This window comes from Cervus elaphus, chromosome 10 (assembly GCF_910594005.1).
Source record: "Cervus elaphus chromosome 10, mCerEla1.1, whole genome shotgun sequence".
NCBI classification, from domain to species: domain Eukaryota; kingdom Metazoa; phylum Chordata; class Mammalia; order Artiodactyla; family Cervidae; genus Cervus; species Cervus elaphus.
This window is the reverse complement of record NC_057824.1, coordinates 46,874,911-46,893,269: the sequence shown is the minus strand read 5'-3', so window position 1 is coordinate 46,893,269 and position 18,359 is coordinate 46,874,911. Positions and strand designations below refer to the sequence as shown.

At 58.0% G+C, this 18,359-nt stretch overlaps 1 protein-coding gene across 5 annotated transcripts; it reads left to right on the top strand.

Moving 5' to 3' along the window:
- Positions 1-2,368: 2,368 nt before the first annotated feature.
- Positions 2,369-17,841, top strand: LAT2 (linker for activation of T cells family member 2). 5 transcript variants are annotated; one of them, XM_043914945.1, is made up of 14 exons: positions 2,376-2,585; positions 4,921-4,994; positions 6,708-6,833; positions 7,319-7,358; positions 11,053-11,096; positions 11,279-11,330; positions 11,557-11,594; positions 11,867-11,902; positions 11,984-12,014; positions 12,585-12,640; positions 13,824-13,886; positions 14,126-14,197; positions 14,677-14,794; positions 17,098-17,841. In XM_043914945.1, exons 3-13 carry the CDS (start codon positions 6,740-6,742, stop codon positions 14,775-14,777), a joined length of 627 nt encoding a protein of 208 aa, XP_043770880.1. In that variant the 5' UTR covers positions 2,376-2,585; positions 4,921-4,994; positions 6,708-6,739; the 3' UTR covers positions 14,778-14,794; positions 17,098-17,841. The 5 variants fall into 5 exon arrangements, with proteins under 5 accessions (XP_043770883.1, XP_043770880.1, XP_043770881.1 ...); XM_043914946.1 differs by having other exon boundaries at positions 2,378-2,585; positions 17,140-17,841; XM_043914944.1 differs by having other exon boundaries at positions 2,390-2,585; positions 17,068-17,841.
- The last annotated feature ends 518 nt before the right edge of the window (positions 17,842-18,359 follow it).

The following is an 18,359-nucleotide window of genomic DNA, read 5'->3' as shown; positions in this document are numbered from 1 at the left end:
GAATCACTTTGCTGTACAGCAGAAAGTTACACAACACGAAGTCAACTATACTTCAATTTTTAAAAAGTACTTTGAAGGTTGAAAAAAATACAGATAACAAAAACATCACTTAGTTGGGGGGCAGGCAGAAGAATGAAGGAATATTCCTGGTTCTGCTGGATAGTGAGCTCATGACCGAAGATAAATATCATAAATGCCTGGGCATGAGGGGGCAAGAGTGATTCTTGTTCGTATCATAAAGGTTGAGGGTGGCAGACAGCTTTATAGACAGACTCCAGGGGCTTCTAGAATGTTGTATATGCTGCTCAGTGTGCATATATCTGAAGAAAATCCATCACTTCCCATCAGCCTTTAAAGGATGTATGACCCCAGAAGATTCTCAGCATTAAAACTGCTAAGTTCTTAGAACTTAGCTTGCTTTTGTAACAAATGTGCAGACAGCTGACATTCAGCTCTGAGTTGAAAACCCAGACAGTCCTGTTTGGAGTGATGAAAACTCTGAAAACAAGACAGTGGTGATGGTCGTATGAAACTGTGAATAATTAATGTCTCTGAGTTGCCCACTTAGAAATGGTAAAAATGGTGAATTTTATGTTACATATATTTTGTCACAGCTTAAAAAAAAATACCAGAAACCATTGAATTGAAAGAAAAGGGGCGGGCACCTAGTACTTATACAACTGGACACAAAATGTCTAATGGTGAAGAGGGGTTGAAATGTCTAGTTTTTTAAAACTCATTTTCTAACTCACATCTGAATGATCTATAAATAAAATAGAACTTGGAGGAATTGGAGAATTGCCTAAAAGGGGGCAATGGATCCTCCCGGATTCAGGAGTGGATTCAGATTGAGTGGCTCCTCCTCCCACTCAATTTCAAAAAGGGTCTTTGGGTTGACAGACCCTTGTTTTTATAGACAGAAAATGGGCTCAGAGAGGATCCTGGGTGCTACTGTGGACGGACCCTAAGACTTTGCTGGCAGTCAGCAGTCGACTCCACATCCTCCATGAATAAGAAGGCCCTTGACAGAAGCCAGCATGTGGGTGGAACAGAGCTCCATTCCCACTGGACATGTTGGACCTTCTGTCCATCCCTGCAGATAGAGAAACCTGGGCAAGCACACAGCCCAAGGTTGGATGGAAACCAACACAGACTTGTCCCAGCGGGTGAGGAGGGGTCAGGCAGGCAGTCCCAGCGAGACCCTGAACTCATGAGTGGTGAAAAGACAACAGGCTTTGGGATCTGAGTTGAAATCCAGCTTAACCTCTCGGCCTCCAGTCAGCTTGCTTAAGAAAACGAAGGTCTTCCTGCAAGAGTCGCCAAGGGACTTACACACAGCGCTGCCCCCACATGGAACGAGGGAGGCAGCCGTGGTTCTCGGCCGCAGGTTTGCGAGTCAGGCGAGGTTGGCTTTAGCCCTGCTTTACCCCGACTTGCAGGGGAGTAAGGGCAACCGGGGCTGCGGGCCCACGAGGTCTCCCAAGAGCCAGGTCCCTGCACCACCCTTCTCCCCCACAGGGTGGCAGCAGTGAGCACCCAGCCCTGGCGGTTCTGTTCTGCTTCCCACTGGGCCTCCCGGCAGCACTCCCAGCATCACCTGGCTGGGCTGGACTGGGATCGGAAGAGAAAGCCCGTCCCAGCAGAGAGGGGCCCAGAGCTGGGGAGCTCAGGCTCTGAGATGCCAGACAGATGGGGGGTTGAGGTGCGGCCCCCAGGGCTTCCCTGGGGTCCCTAGCAGGTGGGGTGAGAGTTCAGTGGCCTTGGGCAGGTGGTTTGATGACCAGTAACAGGAGGTGCTGGGGGACACGGCCACCTGTCCAGCACCTCCTCGCCTCTTTGGCCGGATGCTGGGGCAGCAGGTGGAGGGAGTGGCCGGCTCTGCACCTCTATGAGCCTCATCTGGAAAATGGGAGTACGAGGGCGCCCGGGCCTGGAGGAGCGGCCGTGCATGTCCTTCCTTCTGCCCTTGCCCTGGGTCTCCCTTCGTCTGGTGTCGGTGTCTGTCGGCTCCATCTGTCTTTGCCTCTGGCCATCCTTATGTCTGCCCTGGCAGGCATCCGCCATGCGTCTCTGTGTATCTGTATTTCTTTCTCCTTCTTTACCTGCATGTGTATCTCTTTCTCTGTGTGAGTGTGACTGTCTCTCTGGTTTTCTTCGTGTGTGTGTGTATTTTAGTGTGGACGTGTACTTCTGTGTTTGTGCGTGTTCAGGGTGTCCGTGTCTTACTCTCTGGCCGCCTGTGTGTGTCTGTGCAAGCACCCCCATTTCATCCTCCATTCCCTCTCTCCCTGTCTCTCTCTGTGTCTCCTCCTCTCTGAGACGGGTTCACACGCGTGTGTTCAGCGTGCATGTTGCGTGCGTTTGTTTCCATGTCTCTCTGCCTCTCTGTCTGTCTCCCCGCCTCCGTCTATTGCAAGCGGGGCCTGTCCGGCAGAGCAGCGGATGTGTGAAGGCTGATTCAGTGGCTGACAGGAAACCCGCCGCCCTGCCGGCTGCCCGCCAGTATCTCTGGCGTTGGCATCGGCTCGGGCAGGTGTGTGGGCTCAGGATGAGGTGGCCGCAGTGAGGATCCCCCCCGCTCTCAGGTAAGGCTTTCCCAGGGGTGCCTGGAGCCCGGGCCTGAGCCCAGGGACCTGAGGCTGCCCTTCGACACCCGGAGGGGATGGGAGAGGCCCTGGTGGCCTGGCAGGAGCATCTGGTTGCCTCCCGGGTGGGTCGGGAAGAAACCAGGACGCCCCACACCTCCTTCCTCGGCCCCAGCTCTGTTCTGGTGCCCCCCGGCTAGGGGCCCCTGGCCCAGGCCCTGCGGCACCCCGGGGGCGGCTGTTTCTGGGGCTCCAGCCCGTCTCCTGCCCTCGCCTTCCCCGGCCCAGCCTGCACAGCCCTGGGAAGCGCCCAGGGAGGTCCCATCACTTCCAGAGACTGCTGAGGCGCCAGGACAGGGCTCCCAAGGCCTCATGAGCTTTGGTTTCTTCATCTGTAAAATGGGACTGTAACAACCCTGCCGCAGAGCTACGGGAGGATGGGAGAGGTGCTCCGGGCGAGCAGGCCGAGGTCCTGCCCCAGGCCCAGAGGAAGAGCTATCCCAGTCGCCCCCACAAAGCCCCCAGCCTGGCCACCAGGTCCCTGCTCGGGGTGAGGGGAGCAGGTTGAGAAACTACAGGCCCCGGGGTGCTCCCAGTGCCCTGCTCTGTCAACAGGAGGCCATGGCCTTCCCCACCCGCCTCCCCTGCCCAGAACAGGAGCTTCCCTGGGCCGAGCAGCAGCGCCATCCCTTAGAGACCTCTGGTCGGTCTCATCTGAAGGCCAAGGTTCTTTGGGGAAACAGAGCAGAGACCAGCAGATAAAGCCTTCCCAGGGCTGGGGTGGGGGCGTCTGAGTCGATCCCCACCCCACAGCCTGCCCCTTGGCCCCGGCGGGCCTCAGTTTCCCCATCCACAGCAAGAGGGGTGCTGGGGGGCTGGGCAGGAGGGTCGCCAAGGGCCTTTGGGGGCGGGAGGCTGGGTGCTGGGGCGGTTCAGCCCATCCCCAAGAGCTCTTCCGCCATGGGCTTGTTGCAAACCTTGTTCATCTGAAAACTGCCCACTTCCCTTTCTGCTATTTTGGCCTGCAGGCCTGAGGCTGCGGCGGCCTCCCCTCCCCTCCCCACTCCACCCAGCGCGGCCTGGCCCCTGGGGGCCCAGCCCCTCTCTTTCCCCGCCGCCGCCTGTTCTCAGACCTGGGTGGGAAAACAAGGACAGAGGACAAACTGAGTCAGTGTCGGTCTCGGGGAAGAGGCAGTCCTAGTTTCTTCCTCAAATGAATCTTTGTTTTTTTTTCTTTTCCAAATGAATCTTTTAAAAACCACATTGTGTGATTCTTTTTAAAAAATGTAATTTAAGACAGGATTTATGTGAAGGAGTGTAGGCGTCAGAGTCCACCTGCCCTGAGTACGGGTCTTGGCTCCGTGACTGCTTAGCTGTGTGACCTTGGGCCGAGTACTCACCTCTCTGGGCCGCCCTCTCCCTTGGAGAAGAAGGGAGCTGGCCTCTCCGAGGTGATGCTCTGTGGTTCTGTGACAACTGCGGGGCTGGGGGCAACAGCCACGCTCGCCTTCAGATCCCAGGGTCCCCCAGGGTCCCAGCACGATGCCCCGCCCGGGGCAGGCTCAGGCCTGCGTGTCTGGGGGAGCAGGCAGGGGGGGTTTCAGGCAGGGTCGCCCCACGCGCTCCAGCGCAGGCCATCCAGCCAGGATGCAGCTGCCCCTTCCCATCCCGCAGGCACCGTGATGATGACAAGTCGCGGCGGTCACAGCCCACTGTGCCCCACGCCAGCCATCAGCAGCACCTTCGGGGTGTCGTCTCAGTGCTGGGCCTCCTATGACGAGCCCGAGGGTTGAGTGTCAGATTTTCCCCTGTTTAACAGGGTGACCGGTGGCATCGGGACTCAGCCACTGGGGCAGAATTTGTGTTCTCATGCCCTGCCCCCTTCCCTCACACAGTGCCAGGCCGGGGGGAGACGGACCAGGGCTAGGGGGCACGCCTGACTGCGCGGCTCATCCCAGAACAGCAGAGCCGGGAAGCAAGAGGGCTTTCGGGTGGTTGGGGGTCCTCGCGGAGGGAGGGCAGCAGAGCTCAGAGCCCAGATCCTCGGGCCTCGAATGCCAAGTGGAGCGTGTGGACTTGCCCCTGGGCTCTCAAGCAGACGCCAGGGGTGGCCAGTGCCGGACCCTTGTCCCACGGGAGTAACCCCCCGTGGGTCTACCCCGAAACCTCCTTGGGGGCAGAAACAGCCTTTGTTTCGACCAAAAGATAAATGTGTCAGGGGCAGGCGCTCAAGGGAACTGTCCAAACCAGCCGGCCGGAAGTGCGACACTCAGCAAGTTTCTCTTCCTGAAACCCTGACTGTGGTCCAGGCTGGACGTGTGTGTCCTCCCCACAGCTGTTGGAGGAAGGCCCTGGTTGATCCCAGTTTTACAGATGAGAAAATTGAGGCCAAGAGACCCTGAGATACAGGTAGGGGTCCTCTGTGTCCAAAACCAGGGGCTTCCAACCTCACCAGCCCTGGATGGACTTGGGCCTTGGCTGGAGGGCTGAGAGGGAGGCGGCCCTGGACCAGAGGGAGGTCTGCGGAGGGTGGAGGGGATGTGGCCCAGGAAGACGGTGCCCCAGATCCTAGAGGATCCTCTCCTCATGCAGAGGCCACTGGGTCCCAAGGTCTGGGAATGGTGGTATTCCCGCTGACTCACTTGGCATTTGCAGGAAGGAGAGATGACTTCTGCATGACGGGCCGCTGACAGAGGCTGGGCCCTACACGGAGATTCCCTGTCATCTGTGAAACGGGGATTCGGGAAGCTCGGGGTGGTGAGCGGAGCCGCGGGGTGTGGTGCAGGCCTCTGAGGGAGCCGGAAAGAGGAGGCAGGCCCGCACAAAGCTTGGTCTCCCTCAGCCTCGCCTCCCGCAGCTGTGAGGCGGGGAGAGGCCTCCTCCCAGGCGGCTGAGGCCAGAGGCACAGGTGTTCACAGAGGGGATGCTCCGTAGTGTGGGCTCCATGTGCCCACCGTGGGGCACAGGCCCCGCAGGACCCCCGCTGCCCTCTGTCACTGGCCTTTGCGAGGGGGCTGAGTCTCTTTAGAGTTGCAACAAAGCTCCCTGGAGGGCCCCTCAAGAGGGCTGAACTTGCACTCAGCAGGCCTTGCTAGGTGGCTGCCTGCAGCTTCGCTGAGGCCCCAAGCCTGGGACCGGCCACTGACCACAGAGCAGCCTCTTGACCCCACCTCCCAGCACATTTCCTCCACCGGCCGCCAAGGTCCCTCTCTGCCCAGGCATCCTTCTCCCCGACCTGGTCTCAGGCCCACCTTCTCCAAGAAGCCTCCCTGACCTCCCTCCTCCCAGCACCCAGGACAGGAGGAGCCAGAGCATGTGGATAGACGGGCGTTTTAGGAATGGAAATCGCACCCCCAGCTTCCCCGGGTGGCCTTGGGTGGGAGCAGAGAATCACCCTAGGGTGGACGGGGGCTCCGGTGTAGAAGGGGCAGTGGACTCTGAGCTTGGGGAACAAAGCTGGGTTCGCAGGAGGTTTCGTCACAGGATGAAAGAGCAGAACCAGCATTAGCATCTGGAGCGCGGGCATGCGTGCTAGGGCACTTTAGTCATATCCGACTCCTTGCGAAACTGTGTGGACTGCAGCCCGCCAGGCTCCTCTGTCCATGGGATTCTCCAGGCAAGAATCCTGGAGTGGGTTGCCATGCCCTCCTCCAGGGGATCTTCCTGACCCAGCGATTGAACCCATATCTCTTAAGCCTCCTGCATTGGCAGGCAGGTTTTCTTTACCACTAACACCTCCTGGGAAGCCCCTAGGATCTGGAGCCTGGCATTCAAATCCTGCCTTTCCCCTTTGCAGCTGTGGAATTTGGGGCTTCTGTTTCTCTATTTGCGCGAGCCTCTCCCTCGAGGGGTGGCTGGGTGGACTAAGCGAAGGTGTGCGTGGGAGTGTGTGCTTACAGGCAGGTTTCCAGAACCTTCTAGCACTTGATGATGGCCCTGGGGGGGGGGCCCAAGGCATGGGTCTGCGGTCAGATGAGCGGACAGGGCTGGTTCTGTCCCCGTCTGGTCCCAGAGCAGGGAGGGCAGGGGATGCTAGGCTGTCAGGGGACAATGAGGGGAGGGTTCCTGGGGAGGGGGTGTCCCTGTGGCCCCCACCCTGGCTCACAGTGCCCCCTGTCACAGCCCTGCAGGAAGAAGAGCGGCCCGGAGTGGACATGAGCGCGGACACAGAGCTGCTGTGGCCGGGGGCGGCTCTGCTGCTGCTGCTGGGGGCAGCGGCCGGCCTGTGCGTGCGCTGCTCCCGCCCAGGTAAAGCCTGGGGGTCCTGGGCCTGTGGGAGGAGAGGGCGGTGTCCCCAGAGAGCCGCTCAGACCCAGACCCAGCTGCTCGGAAGGTGCAGTCAGATAAGCCTGGGAGCGCAGAAGTGAAACCCAGGGGCCTGGCCCCTGATTGTTCTCTGAAGACCACGGGTCTGACTGAATGGGAGTGTTGGTTCTCCGGGGTCAAAGGCATCTGTCTGCGCATGGATTGCGCCGGACAAGGGAGGGGAGAGGGGGCTGGGCTGCCTGCAATGTCTGCCTTCACGTTCCGCTCTCCTAAATAAATGGTGAGCAAACCTCGCAGGGTCAGGTGGCTCCCCAGTCATGAGTGGCTCAGCCCCCACGTCCGGTCTGAGGCCTGCCCAGGGCAACAGGGGAGATGGTTGGGCCTCAGATCTCAGCTCCCACCTGGCCCCGGCCGGTGGGGGTGGGGGCAGGGGGCGGGAACTGGCTAATCTGGTCCTGCTCTTGCAGGTGCAAAGAAGTCTGAGAAAATCTATGAGCAGAGGAGTCTGTGAGTGTCTCCCCAGCCCGGTGATGTTGTGTGTCCTGCCTGGGAGGGGGCCGTCCCTGTGGGCATCCCCTCGGGCATCCCCGCCCCCGCCCCTCACCCCTTCCCTCTCACCTCCTCCATGCCGGGCTCCAGTGGGTCCTCAGCACTTAGGAGAGGGTGAGGGGGTGCCCAAGGACCGCCCAAACCCTACCCCAGACTAGTCGGGGAGGGTGGGGAGCACGCTCCAGCGAGCCCAGGAGCATCTTCAGAAATCCCCGCCGTGACCCCAGCCCGGTGGGGTCTAGGCTGTGCTGCTGGGCATTGACAGAGGAATCCCACCCTCCCATTGCAGGGACAGGGACCAGGGACCAGGTGCTGGGTCCAAGACAGGATGTGGGCATAAAACTTGGGGGATCAGGGAAGGCCTCCTGGAGGAGGCGGGAAGAATCTGAAGAGAGACAGAAGGGGAAAGGGGGACATTCCAGAGAGAGAGGGAGCAGTGTGGGCAGTCACTGATTTAAGGCCGGGGTGGACCCCATCTTGGGGTTGATGCGGCCAGAGTGAACATGAGAGTAGTGAGCTGAATTTGGAGGAAGGAGAGTCTTGACTGTGGCCAGAGGCCTTGGCCTTTGTCCTAAGGGCCAAGGGGAGTCGCAGGAGAGCTGGAAGCAGGGCAGTGGTCGGAGAGATGAAACGCTGTCACTGACCCCAGAGTGTCAAGACCCCGGCAGGAGGGCTGCGGCCAGCGGTGTGCTGGTGGGGAGCTCCGAGACCTGCGTGCACACACGTGCACCGGCCTGCACGCCCACGCACACCCACCGGCTCCCCCAGCACTCATTCATGCATGCACTTCTCACACACACACAGGGCCTGCTTGCACGCCTGGGCAGGCACTCACATACAAACTCGCTCACACACCCTCTTCTCATTTCCTTTTGCAACTGAAAAACCACAGTGAGATTTGAAAATAGAATTTTCCCATCCATGCCTGCTCCTGGGGCTGGGGCTGGACCTTTCCAGCCCTGTGGGGTCCCTTGGTCCTCTGGCTCGCCAGCCCACAACCTGCACTGGGGGGGTGGACTGGACTCCCCTGGTGCCCTCCCCACTGCCCACACCCCTGCCCCAAGGCAAGTTCCTCAATATCTCCCTTCTCCCCTCCTCCCTTAATCCCTGCCCACTCCAGGCCCCTGATTAATCTTAGAACTGAAGATCCTCAGAGGCACAAGTTAAACCTCGCCGTGTGGGGGGTGGGGAAAGAAACCTGAGTGGGAGGAGATCAGAGAGGAGACTTGGGCTCTCCCCACCGCACTTGGGTTCAGTCCTACCAGCCTGTGCCAGGCCCAGCTCCTGCATCATTTCCTCTGGGAAGCCGTGCCAGACTCTCTTCTGTGGATTTAGGTCCTTGCTCCTAAATCAGATCACTTTCACCCCTCAGGAGCTCCTGGAAGACTGGACCAGGTCTCCATTCTGGTCCATGGAAGAAACTGAAAAGGCTTTTATAATTAGCTAATCTGCTCCACTATCCTTAGTGGTGGCATTCATTCCCAAAGGCACTTCACAGACCAAAATGGCAGCTAAAGCTCCAGCCCTCATCTCTGCATTCCATGCAGCAGTAAGAATGAAGAAGGAAGGCAAAAAGGGTGCATCCCACTTGGCAGTGCCTCCTTTAAGGTGCTTTCCTGAAAGCTTGCATTTCATTAACCAGAGTCTAATTACATGGTCACATTTAGGTGCAAGGGAGGCTGGGAAATAGTCTTTTTTAAAAAACAATTGAAGTAACATTGGTTTAGAACATTATTTAGGTTTCACATGTAGAATATTTTATTTCTATTTCTGTATACCCTATGTCAAGCTTACCAAGGAACATTTAGTTTCCACCTGTCATCACACAGTTCATCCCCTTTACCCATTTTGCCCGCTCAACTTTGGTAAACACTACTCTTCTCTCTGTATCTACAAGTTAGTTTTTGCTTGGTGTGTTCATTTATTTTGTTTTTTGTTTGTTTTTTATATTTCACATATGAGTGAAATCATACGGAATTTTTCTTTCTCTAACTTTTTTCACTTAGCATGATACCCTCAAGGTCCAACCACATTGTCACAAATAGCAAGATTTTATCTTTTTATGGGTAAATAGTATTCCATTGTGTATATATACCACATCCTCTTTACTCATTCATCTATCTGTTGATGGACACTTAGATTGTTTCCATGATACATGTTTACATGATAGCCATGTATTGGCTATCATAAATAGTGCTGTAACAAACATAGGGGCACATATTTTGTTTTTGTTCAGTTGCTAAGTCATGTCAGACTCTGCAACCCCATGGACTGCAGCATGCCAGGCTCCTCTGTCCTTCACAGAGTTTGCTCAAATTCAAGTCCATTGAGTCGGTGATGCCATCCAACCATCTCATCTTGTGCTTCCCCCTTCTCCTTTTGCCCTCAATCTTTCCCAGCATCAGGGGGTTTTCCAGTGAGTCAACTCTTCGCATCAGGTGGCCAGGGTATTGGTGCTTCAGCATAGTCCTTCCAATGAGTATTCAGGGTTGATTTCCTGTAGGATTGACTGGTTTGATCTCTTTGCTGTTCAAGGGACTCTCAAGAGTCTTCTGCAGTACTATATATAGCTTTTCAAATTAGTCATTTCATATTCTTTAGATAAATGCCCAGAAGTGGAATTGCTGGATTATATGGTAGTTTTATCCTTAGTATTTTGGGGCATCTCCATATTGAATTTATAGTGACTACACTAATTTATATTCCCCCAATAGCACACAAGGGTTTCCTTTCCTCCACATCCTTACTAACACTTTTTATTTCTTGCCTTTCTGATAATATTCTTGTTCTAACAGGTCTAAGGTGAAAACTTCACCATGGTTTTGATTTGCATTTATTTCCCTCATAATTAGTGATGTTGAATATCTTTTCATATCTGTTGGCCATTTATAAGTCTTCTTTAGAAAATGTCTATTCAGTCCTTTGCCCATTTTGTTAATCAGGTTGTTCTTTGGTTGTTGAGTTATGAGTTGTTTATATATTATATTATAAGAGACAATAACCCCTTATCAGATATATCATTTGCAAATAGCTTCTCCTGGTCAGTAGATGGTCTTTTGGTCTCGTCGATGACTTCCTTGGCTGAGCAGGTTTTTAGTTTGATGTCATTCATTTATTGGGAAATAAGAGTCTTATAGATGGTCATATGACTGTCTAAATACAAATCAGGTTCTGTTTGAAAGGAAGAAAGTGATAGTTAGATGCCTAGCTGTGTTTGCTAAGCCCTGAAGTTGCCTCATCAGTTACTGGGGAATAAATGGCACGTTTGAACATCTCCAGCAGGCCATGCTCTCAAAGGAATCTTAAACATTCCTGGGGTGGTAGGTGGTGGGGGCAGCCTCTTTGCTGCTCCTGGTTGAAGTCACCACCAGGTCCCTGAGCAGCTCTCCCAGCCCTGCCACAGGCCCTCCTGACTGTCTATGTGTCTGGCTGGCTCCAGCCCAGGCCTGTGTGAGAAGGGTGGGCATCCGGTGGGCAGGCGGGGGAGCTGTATAGACGAGGAGAACATCAGGAAGCCCCAGATCTGAGTCCTGGAGGGCTGGCAGCACCCCCTCACTCTCGCCGTGGTCTGTCCCTCCCTGTCCCTCTGTCCTCTCTGTCCCTGGGGCTGTGGGAGGCCAGGCCCTGACTCAGTGCAGCTCTGTGTTTCCAGGCAAGAGAATCAGCAGAGCTTTGCAGTGGCCCGGACCTACACCTGTGAGTCCCCTGGCAGACGGGTCCCAGGCTGGGCTCAGGGTTGGGGGTGTCAGCCTCAAAGTCCTTTTCGTCCTCATTGTTCTGAGGCTGTGGCCAGGCCTGATCGGGCGGGGTGATAGGGTGAAGGGACTACACCGACCAGCTGGTCTGGGTCCCAGCCAACACCCCCTCATCCTTTGCAGTGGTCAGGGAGGCCTGGCCCGGGGACACAGCCTCCAACATGGAGTTGACAAGGTAGGAATGAGCCCCCAAACCCAGACCCAAGGGAGGTGATGAGGAGGGCCCTGGGGGGTCCCCACCTGGAGGAGCCCAGGCCAAGATCCTGCTCCTTCCTCAGACCTCAGAGCCCCAGTTCTGATTCTGAGGGCCCCACCAAGGAAGGCTGTGGGCTCCAGACCCCCAGGAACCCAGGGGGCCTCCTCCCAGCCCCTTCTCAGCCCCGCCCCCCCCTCCCATGCAGGAAGGACAAGATGTTGCGGTTCTCCCCCAGCCTCGAGGGTGAGTGACCTGGGACACAGGGGTGGGGGCTGGGGCAAGGTGGGACGGAGACAGGTGAATACCTGGTGGGACAGGTGAATACCTGATGGGACAGGTAGTAAGCATGAGGCCTTCCCAGAGGAGAGACATGCAAGCTGGGCTGGGAGGCCTGATGGCTGGCCCAGTGGGGCGAGGGGACAGAGCAGGTGTGAAAGTGTGAAGACTGGGAAACACGTGGACGGGTCTGGGGTGGGGAACCAGCATTGAGCCAATGGGCCTGGACTTTCTTCCAGATTCTTCATCCCCCAGGTACCAGTACTTCAGCAAAGGTAGGTGGGTTCTGGGCAGGAGGGGGCTGCGGTGCGGGCCCACAGCCCCTACCACGGCCTAATTCTCGCCCCCTCCCGCAGGAAGCAGACCCAGATCAGAGGAAGCCTACATGTGAGCGGCCTTCTGCGGGCCCTGGCCACCTCCGTCCCGCCCCCGCCCGCCCCAGCCCGCCCCAGCCCGCCCGCGCCCTCCGCTTCCTTCCGTGAGAACGGCCTCCTGCCCTGGAAAGCCGCGGGCCCGGGCAGGCTCCCGCAGCACCGTGGCCCCTCAGAGGACCGTGGCTTCGTGGGGATGAGGCCGGGGCAGGGACGCAGCCCTGCTCGGGGGCGGGGCCGTCTGGGTGGGCGTGGCCGTTTGGGTGGGCGGGGCTCACCCTGCGTCTGCAGACCCTCTAGAGGAAGGGCACCCAGGACGTCTCCTGGACTCCCTGTTGGGCAAACTGAGGTTCCGGGGCTGGAGGCGGCTTGCCTGAAGTCACCCGGCGCGGTGGCTGGAGCCAGGCCACCACGCTCTCAGCCCCAGGGTGGCTCAGGGGTGAGACCCTGGCCGAGCCCCCCACGGGCTCCGGGGGGAGTGACGACGGCTGGGGCCGCCGTGGTCTCACCGCCCCCTACGTGAAGCCCCCGCCCTGCACCACGGGCCTGCCCCGCAGCTGGTGCTGTGTCTGTGTTTTCTTGTCAGAGACCCCACCTCCACGGACTATTACAATTACGATCCGTTCCAGAAGCCCGCGGAAGGTGAGGCAGAGGAGACGGCGAGGGCAGATCAGCTTCAGAAGCCAGCCACACCTCCGGGGCGGGGTCAGAGAGGGTTGGGGGGGCCAGAGAGGGTTGGGAGGACGGAGGAGGACGAGGCTGGTGCGGGGGGGGACGCAGCGGAGGACGAGGAGGACGTGGGAGGATGGGGAGGACCCGGGAGGACCGCGGAGGGTCGAGGAGGATGGGGAGGATCTAGGAGGACCTGGGAGGATGGGGAGGACTGGAGGAGGACCCGGGAGGATCGAGGAGGACTGGGGAGGACCTAGGAGGACCGAAGAGGCTGGCACTGCAGGCAGGAGCTGAGATGCAGAGGAGGGCAGGGATAGGAGGGAGCAGGAGTCCGGGAGCAGAAGGGGAGCTGAGGGCAGGGACCAGGGGCAGGCTGGTCCCCTTGTCGTTCAGGGCCCCCCTCAAGGCTGGGCATACATGGGTCCTTGGAGGAAGGCCCTGGAAGTGGCAGACTTGCTTGAAGGATGCCAAGCCCTGCCAGCCCTGAGGGTGCTGGAACCCTGGGCTCTTAACACCTTGGCTTTACAGAACAAGAGGGTGGGCAGTGCCTGCTGAAGGGGGCACAGGCCTGGGCCCCCTGCCTAGGCTGAGCTGGAGTGGGAGTGAGGGTCTTCTTCTCCCCCCCTGTGCTCCTATATTGGGGGGAAAGCCCTCACTTCTCAGAGCCTCTTCAACAAAGATGGAAGCTGGATAGGGTGGTGTTTACAGCTTAGCTTCCTCGTTGGGGGGTGGGGATGGGATGCAGAGCCAGGGTACCAGGCTCTGATATGCCACACCCAGCCTAGGCCCCCCGGCAGAGGATCCTCAGCCTGCCCCCACTGCCTGAAGGGTTAGGCAGGTTCCTGTCTCCTGCGCCCCCAGTGGATCTGCCTGCCCCTCTTTGCCCACATAGAGATGGGTCTCCCTTCTCTTAACTATCCTTGGTGGGCCTGCCCTTCCCCAGAGCATTTAGGGGTAGCTTTGAAAGATAGAAGGAGCCCAGGGTGGAACCCACTGGAGACAGGCCTCTGCCCATTAAGAAGCTTGTCCAGGAGAATGTTCAAGGCCCTGTGGGACCCAGAGAGGGCTTGATGAGACAGAGGGAGGGAGGAAGAGCCAGGCTTGTCGGGCAGGACCCACCAGCAGCCCCCACCCTCTCCCCTTTCCCTGGCAGATGACGATGACACCAATTCCTATGAGAACGTGCTCATCTGCAAGCCAAAGAGAATGGAGTCAGGTAAGGTTGCACTGCTGGGGTCTGGAGCCCCCGCTGCAGGGTTCACCAGTATTAGACCTTGTGTCCCGGGAGGAGGCCCTGTCAGTCCCTGGATCTCCCTCCCTCCCTCGAGGGTCTGCCAAGCACGTGAAGGATGCAGGCTGCCCCCCTAGAGGGGCGGCCACGGCACCTCGCTGGCCTGAGGAATGGCCACGGTGGCTGCCCCTTCCCCAGCCCCTGTCCGGGTGCTCTCCCTGCAGGGGACGAGGGGTCTGAGGATTATCAGAACTCGGCGTCCATCCAGCAGTGGCGGGAGTCCAAGAGAGTTGTGGGTATGTGGCCGGAGCCCAGGCATTCCCGAATGGTCGCCTTCAGCTGGCTTGCATTTGGCGGGGTGGGGCGGTGTCCTAGTCTGGGACACACAGTCAGGGGGAGCGGTAGAGACGGATGCTTAGGGGATCTGGGAGGCCGAGGCCAGGTGGGCTCCCCCGAGGCCCGTCCAGCTGATCCCACAGCGGAGCTTCTGCTGCATCAGTGGCTGCAGCAGCTTGACCGTGGCAGGACCTCCTTCGGGAGCACCGTGGCCTCTGAGGTCGGGTCCTCCTGGCCCACTGCCCATCCAGCGGCTTGGACGGAATTGCACCTGCCCTGCTCCGGGCAGGACGGACTGCTGGCAGATTGCAGAGGGGAAGGGACGGACACACCACCCAGTGCAGCCTTTCCTGTGGGCTGCGTGGTACCTCCTGCGGAGACAGGGCTGGGCTGAGCGTGTCCGTGTGAGCCCTCTGACCATCTGCCCGTGGATCCGCAGAGTCAGCCCTGCGGGAAGCACCGCTTTCCCTGGCAGGAAGCCCAGACGAGGACGGGGAGCCCGATTATGTGAACGGGGACGTGGCAGCCACCGAAACCTAGGGAAGACCCGGAGGAAGGTACAGTCCAGTCTGGTGGGCCGCGCGGGGGCGGGGGGACCACACCCCTGGGAGAAGCAGAGAGCCGGGGCTGGAGGAGCCACAGCGCGGGCCACGGACAGCACCAGTGGGTGCTGAAACGGGGTGGCCTGTTGGGGCACTGGACCTCCTGACAAGTCCCTGCCCACCCCCAACTCTTGTGGCTGGCATGGTGAGGTGACATATTTACAGCGGACACAAAGTCTCAGCCCCGGGGGCATTAGGCAGGGCAGGCTAGTGAGTCTGGGTGGGCCTCTGCAACCTTGGAGGGTGATTTAACCCCCCATGACCCATTTCCTCGCTTGCAACGTGGAGCTACTGGGACCTGCGTCTTAGATGGGACACGCAAGACCCACACAGAAAGCAGGGCCAGGGACTTCCCAGGCGGTCTGGTGGTTAGGACTCTGTGCTTCCGCTGCCAAGAGCATGGGTTTGATCCCTGGTCAAGGAACTAAGATCCTGCATGCCACGTGGTGCAGCCACAAAAAAAAAAGAAGCAGGACCGGGATGACTTGCCCATGTTGGACTCAGGGATGGGGCGGGATGGGGGGCCAGTGATGGTGCCAAGTGCTCACACACCATCCCTTGGTGCCCCCCCAAGGCCCTGAGAGGACAAGCCACCTGCCGAGGCCCCCACCTAGGGTGTGTGGAGGAGGGGATGGACACACAAGCCCGAGGATGTAGGAGCCCAGGCCCTGTCTCTGGGAGGGAGGGAGTCGACCCGAGGGCCCTGGAAAGGCTGCCTGAAGTCCCGATCTGGGGGACACGGGCAAGCCTGTCACTGGGGGCACGCCTGGGCTGTTTGAGAAACCAGCAATAGGATCAGCCATGGGCGTTTAAGCCTGAAGGGCAGAGCCCACAGTTCATTCATTCACCCAGCACCTGGGGGCACCTGCCCGGGGCAAGCCCTGCCTTAGGGGCAGGGGACACAGTGGTAAAGAGAAGATACACAAATCTCTGTCCACTTAGGATTTCCATTCCGGTGGGAGAGAGGAAACCAGAGAACTAGCTGGAAGAGGAGAGGCGAGACAAGGGAAGGGAGGAGAGGGGCGGGGAGAAAGGAAATTGAGCAGTGGATGCTAGGGGTGGCTAGAGGCAGGAGGAACATGGGGAGGGGGGAGGGTGCCGTCATTTAAGCTGGGAAGCAGAGAAGTCTTTCAGAGCGCCCCTCCTCACCCTTTTTGGGGAGGGAAGGACCCCGACCGGAGCCTGAGTCCAAAAACAGGAGGGGAACAGAACCGAGCGATGGGGGAGTGGCAGAGGTGGAGGGCAGGGCCAGCAGCTGGGTTTTTTCTGAGATGGGGGTTGTGCTCGGCAGGGGAAGAGTGACTTGATGTTTCTCAGGTATCACTGCCATGAATACAGGGGACAGGGGAGGCAGGGATGCCAGTGCGTTCGGGCAGGAAGCAGGGAGGCCGCGGTGGAGGCAGACCCTGTTTGTGGAGCTGGGGGGGCTCCCTGGTGTGCCACGAGTCAGCGGCCAGGTGAAGCAAGGATTGAGGGGGCCTGGGGGGTTTTCCCGAGTCAAAGGCAAGGGCATCATTATCAGCAACTGAGGTCAGGGAGGTGACAGGCAGCGCGGGTTTTGTGGGGAAGGCTGGTTTATGTCTGGGCCTGCTAAGTTGGAGGAGGTGTAGGAAGGTTGCAGGAGGTTGTACGAAGTGGGGAGTTAAGAGACCTGCGTCTGGATTCAGGGAGAGGGCAGGAGGAGAGAGGCTGTGCAGGTTCCTAAGAGGAAAGAAATTAGAGTACGTTGTCTGACAAATGATACGGGAAGCTTCAAGTTTGGAGTCGGGCTACGGCTGGCTGGAATTTACACCCTCCACCTCGCACACAAGGTCTGAACGCCACAAGCTGGTGTCCAGAGTGGCCCGACAAGGCTGGAGAGGCCTAACCCCGATGTTCAAGGTGGAAGGGCCGCCAGGCAAGGCTGGAGAGTGGAGTTAGGGCCTGGTACCCCTGGGCAAGTCCCTTCAGGAATTCAAACAGAAAGCAGGCACTTCCCGGTGGTCCAGTGGTTCAGACTCCGAGCTTCCATGGGGGTTTAATCCCTGACTGGGGAACTAAGATCCCCAGCCTTTCACCTAAAAAAGAGGCAGAAGCTCCTGGCTCCTGGAATAAGAAACATGCTCGTTTGATGGGCAGGTTCTCTGCTCACTGACCATCGCTGTGTATCCTCCCGGGGCTGAGGGGACAAAGCATCAGGCCAGGCAAACCTTTCCCTCTTTAACAAATACCTTTGCTCTTCATTGAAGGAGCCAGGGAACCATTTATCGCCTCCCCAGGATCCCTTCTCCAGAGCCACTCAACTTCTACACTCCCTACAGCTACTCCTGGGAGGGGCATCAACGTCTCCTGAGGACCAGCCGGCTGGCCACGGGGCACCCAGCCCGGGAAAGGACAGTTATGTGGAGCCAACCTCTGACCAGCTCCCACGGGCAAGGCAGGAGGAGCCTGGGGTCGGGCGGCTCTGGCGGTGGTCCCGTGACCAGAACTGAGGGCAGCCGCATCCCCCTACCCGCATTGAAAACATCATACTACATGGGTGTTCGTGTCCTTTTTTTTTTTTTTGCTTTAGATTTTGATCCCAAATTGCTTACTAACATTGGTTGCTGGGATTTCGTGATGGATAAGCTTGTACAGTTAATTTATGCAGGTGGAGTCGTATTTAATATTTTGCGTTTCAGGGTAGAAGTTGTGTAATAACTTGTCTCCTGTAAGCATTACGTGTACTTCAACAGTTGGGGGTGCCCCGGCGCTCCTTTCTCTGGGTCTCGGTTGACTGAAGCAGAGATGAAGCCGCAGCTAACTTTGCGAGCCTCTGGCGGGAGCGTCCGCTGCGGGCAGACTGCGGAAGGGGCAGGTGGGGAGGAGTAGCCTGGGGCCCCGGCCAACGGGGAAGGGACACGACCGTCTCATGGGACAGATGGGAGCCTGTGGGACCCTCTGCCTCAGAAAAGCCACAACCAGGGAGACAAAGCGCCTCCTCTGACCGAAACGTCTCAATAAACATTTCCAGTTTAAGAGCAGTGATTCTCCTGTCTGCTTTCCCCGCCTCACTAGAACCTTCTAAGGCGATGAAGGTCAGGCTTGTTTCATAGAATGGGACTTCCCTGGTGGTCCAGTGGCTTAGACTCTGTGCTCCCAATGCGGGGAGCCTGGGTTCCATCCCTGCCATCAAAGATCCCCCAGGCTGCAATTAAGAGTTCACATGTTGCAGCTAAAGATCCTGCATACTGTCACAATGAAGATGGATGATCCAGCATGCTGCAACCTCAGCAGCCAAATACTTAAAACAACCCCAAAACTCTGAGATCTGGAGAGGAGGCTGGGAACAAGAACCTCTTTCCAGATGTCTCATCAGTTCTTTCCATGAGAAGTTAATGCTGCAAGTTAGGAAATTAGAGGAAAAAAACATCTAGAACACAACTGTTGGCAGCCCCTTCACGCCCTGCAGCCCGGCCTCACCTGCGGGGAGGACAGCTTAGGCCTGAGCACAGGTGTGACGGGGCTGCGCTGAGGCTCCAGTGGGGGCTGGGAGTGTGGG

Bases quoted from the DNA above. Each gene is read 5' to 3' on its own strand.
- LAT2 (XM_043914945.1), top strand. From the start codon at position 6,740: ATGAGCGCGGACACAGAGCTGCTGTGGCCGGGGGCGGCTCTGCTGCTG. The intron at 6,834-7,318 runs GTAAAGCCTGGG...CTGCTCTTGCAG, and splicing joins CGTGCGCTGCTCCCGCCCAG to GTGCAAAGAAGTCTGAGAAA. The intron at 11,331-11,556 runs GTAGGAATGAGC...CCTCCCATGCAG, and splicing joins TCCAACATGGAGTTGACAAG to GAAGGACAAGATGTTGCGGT.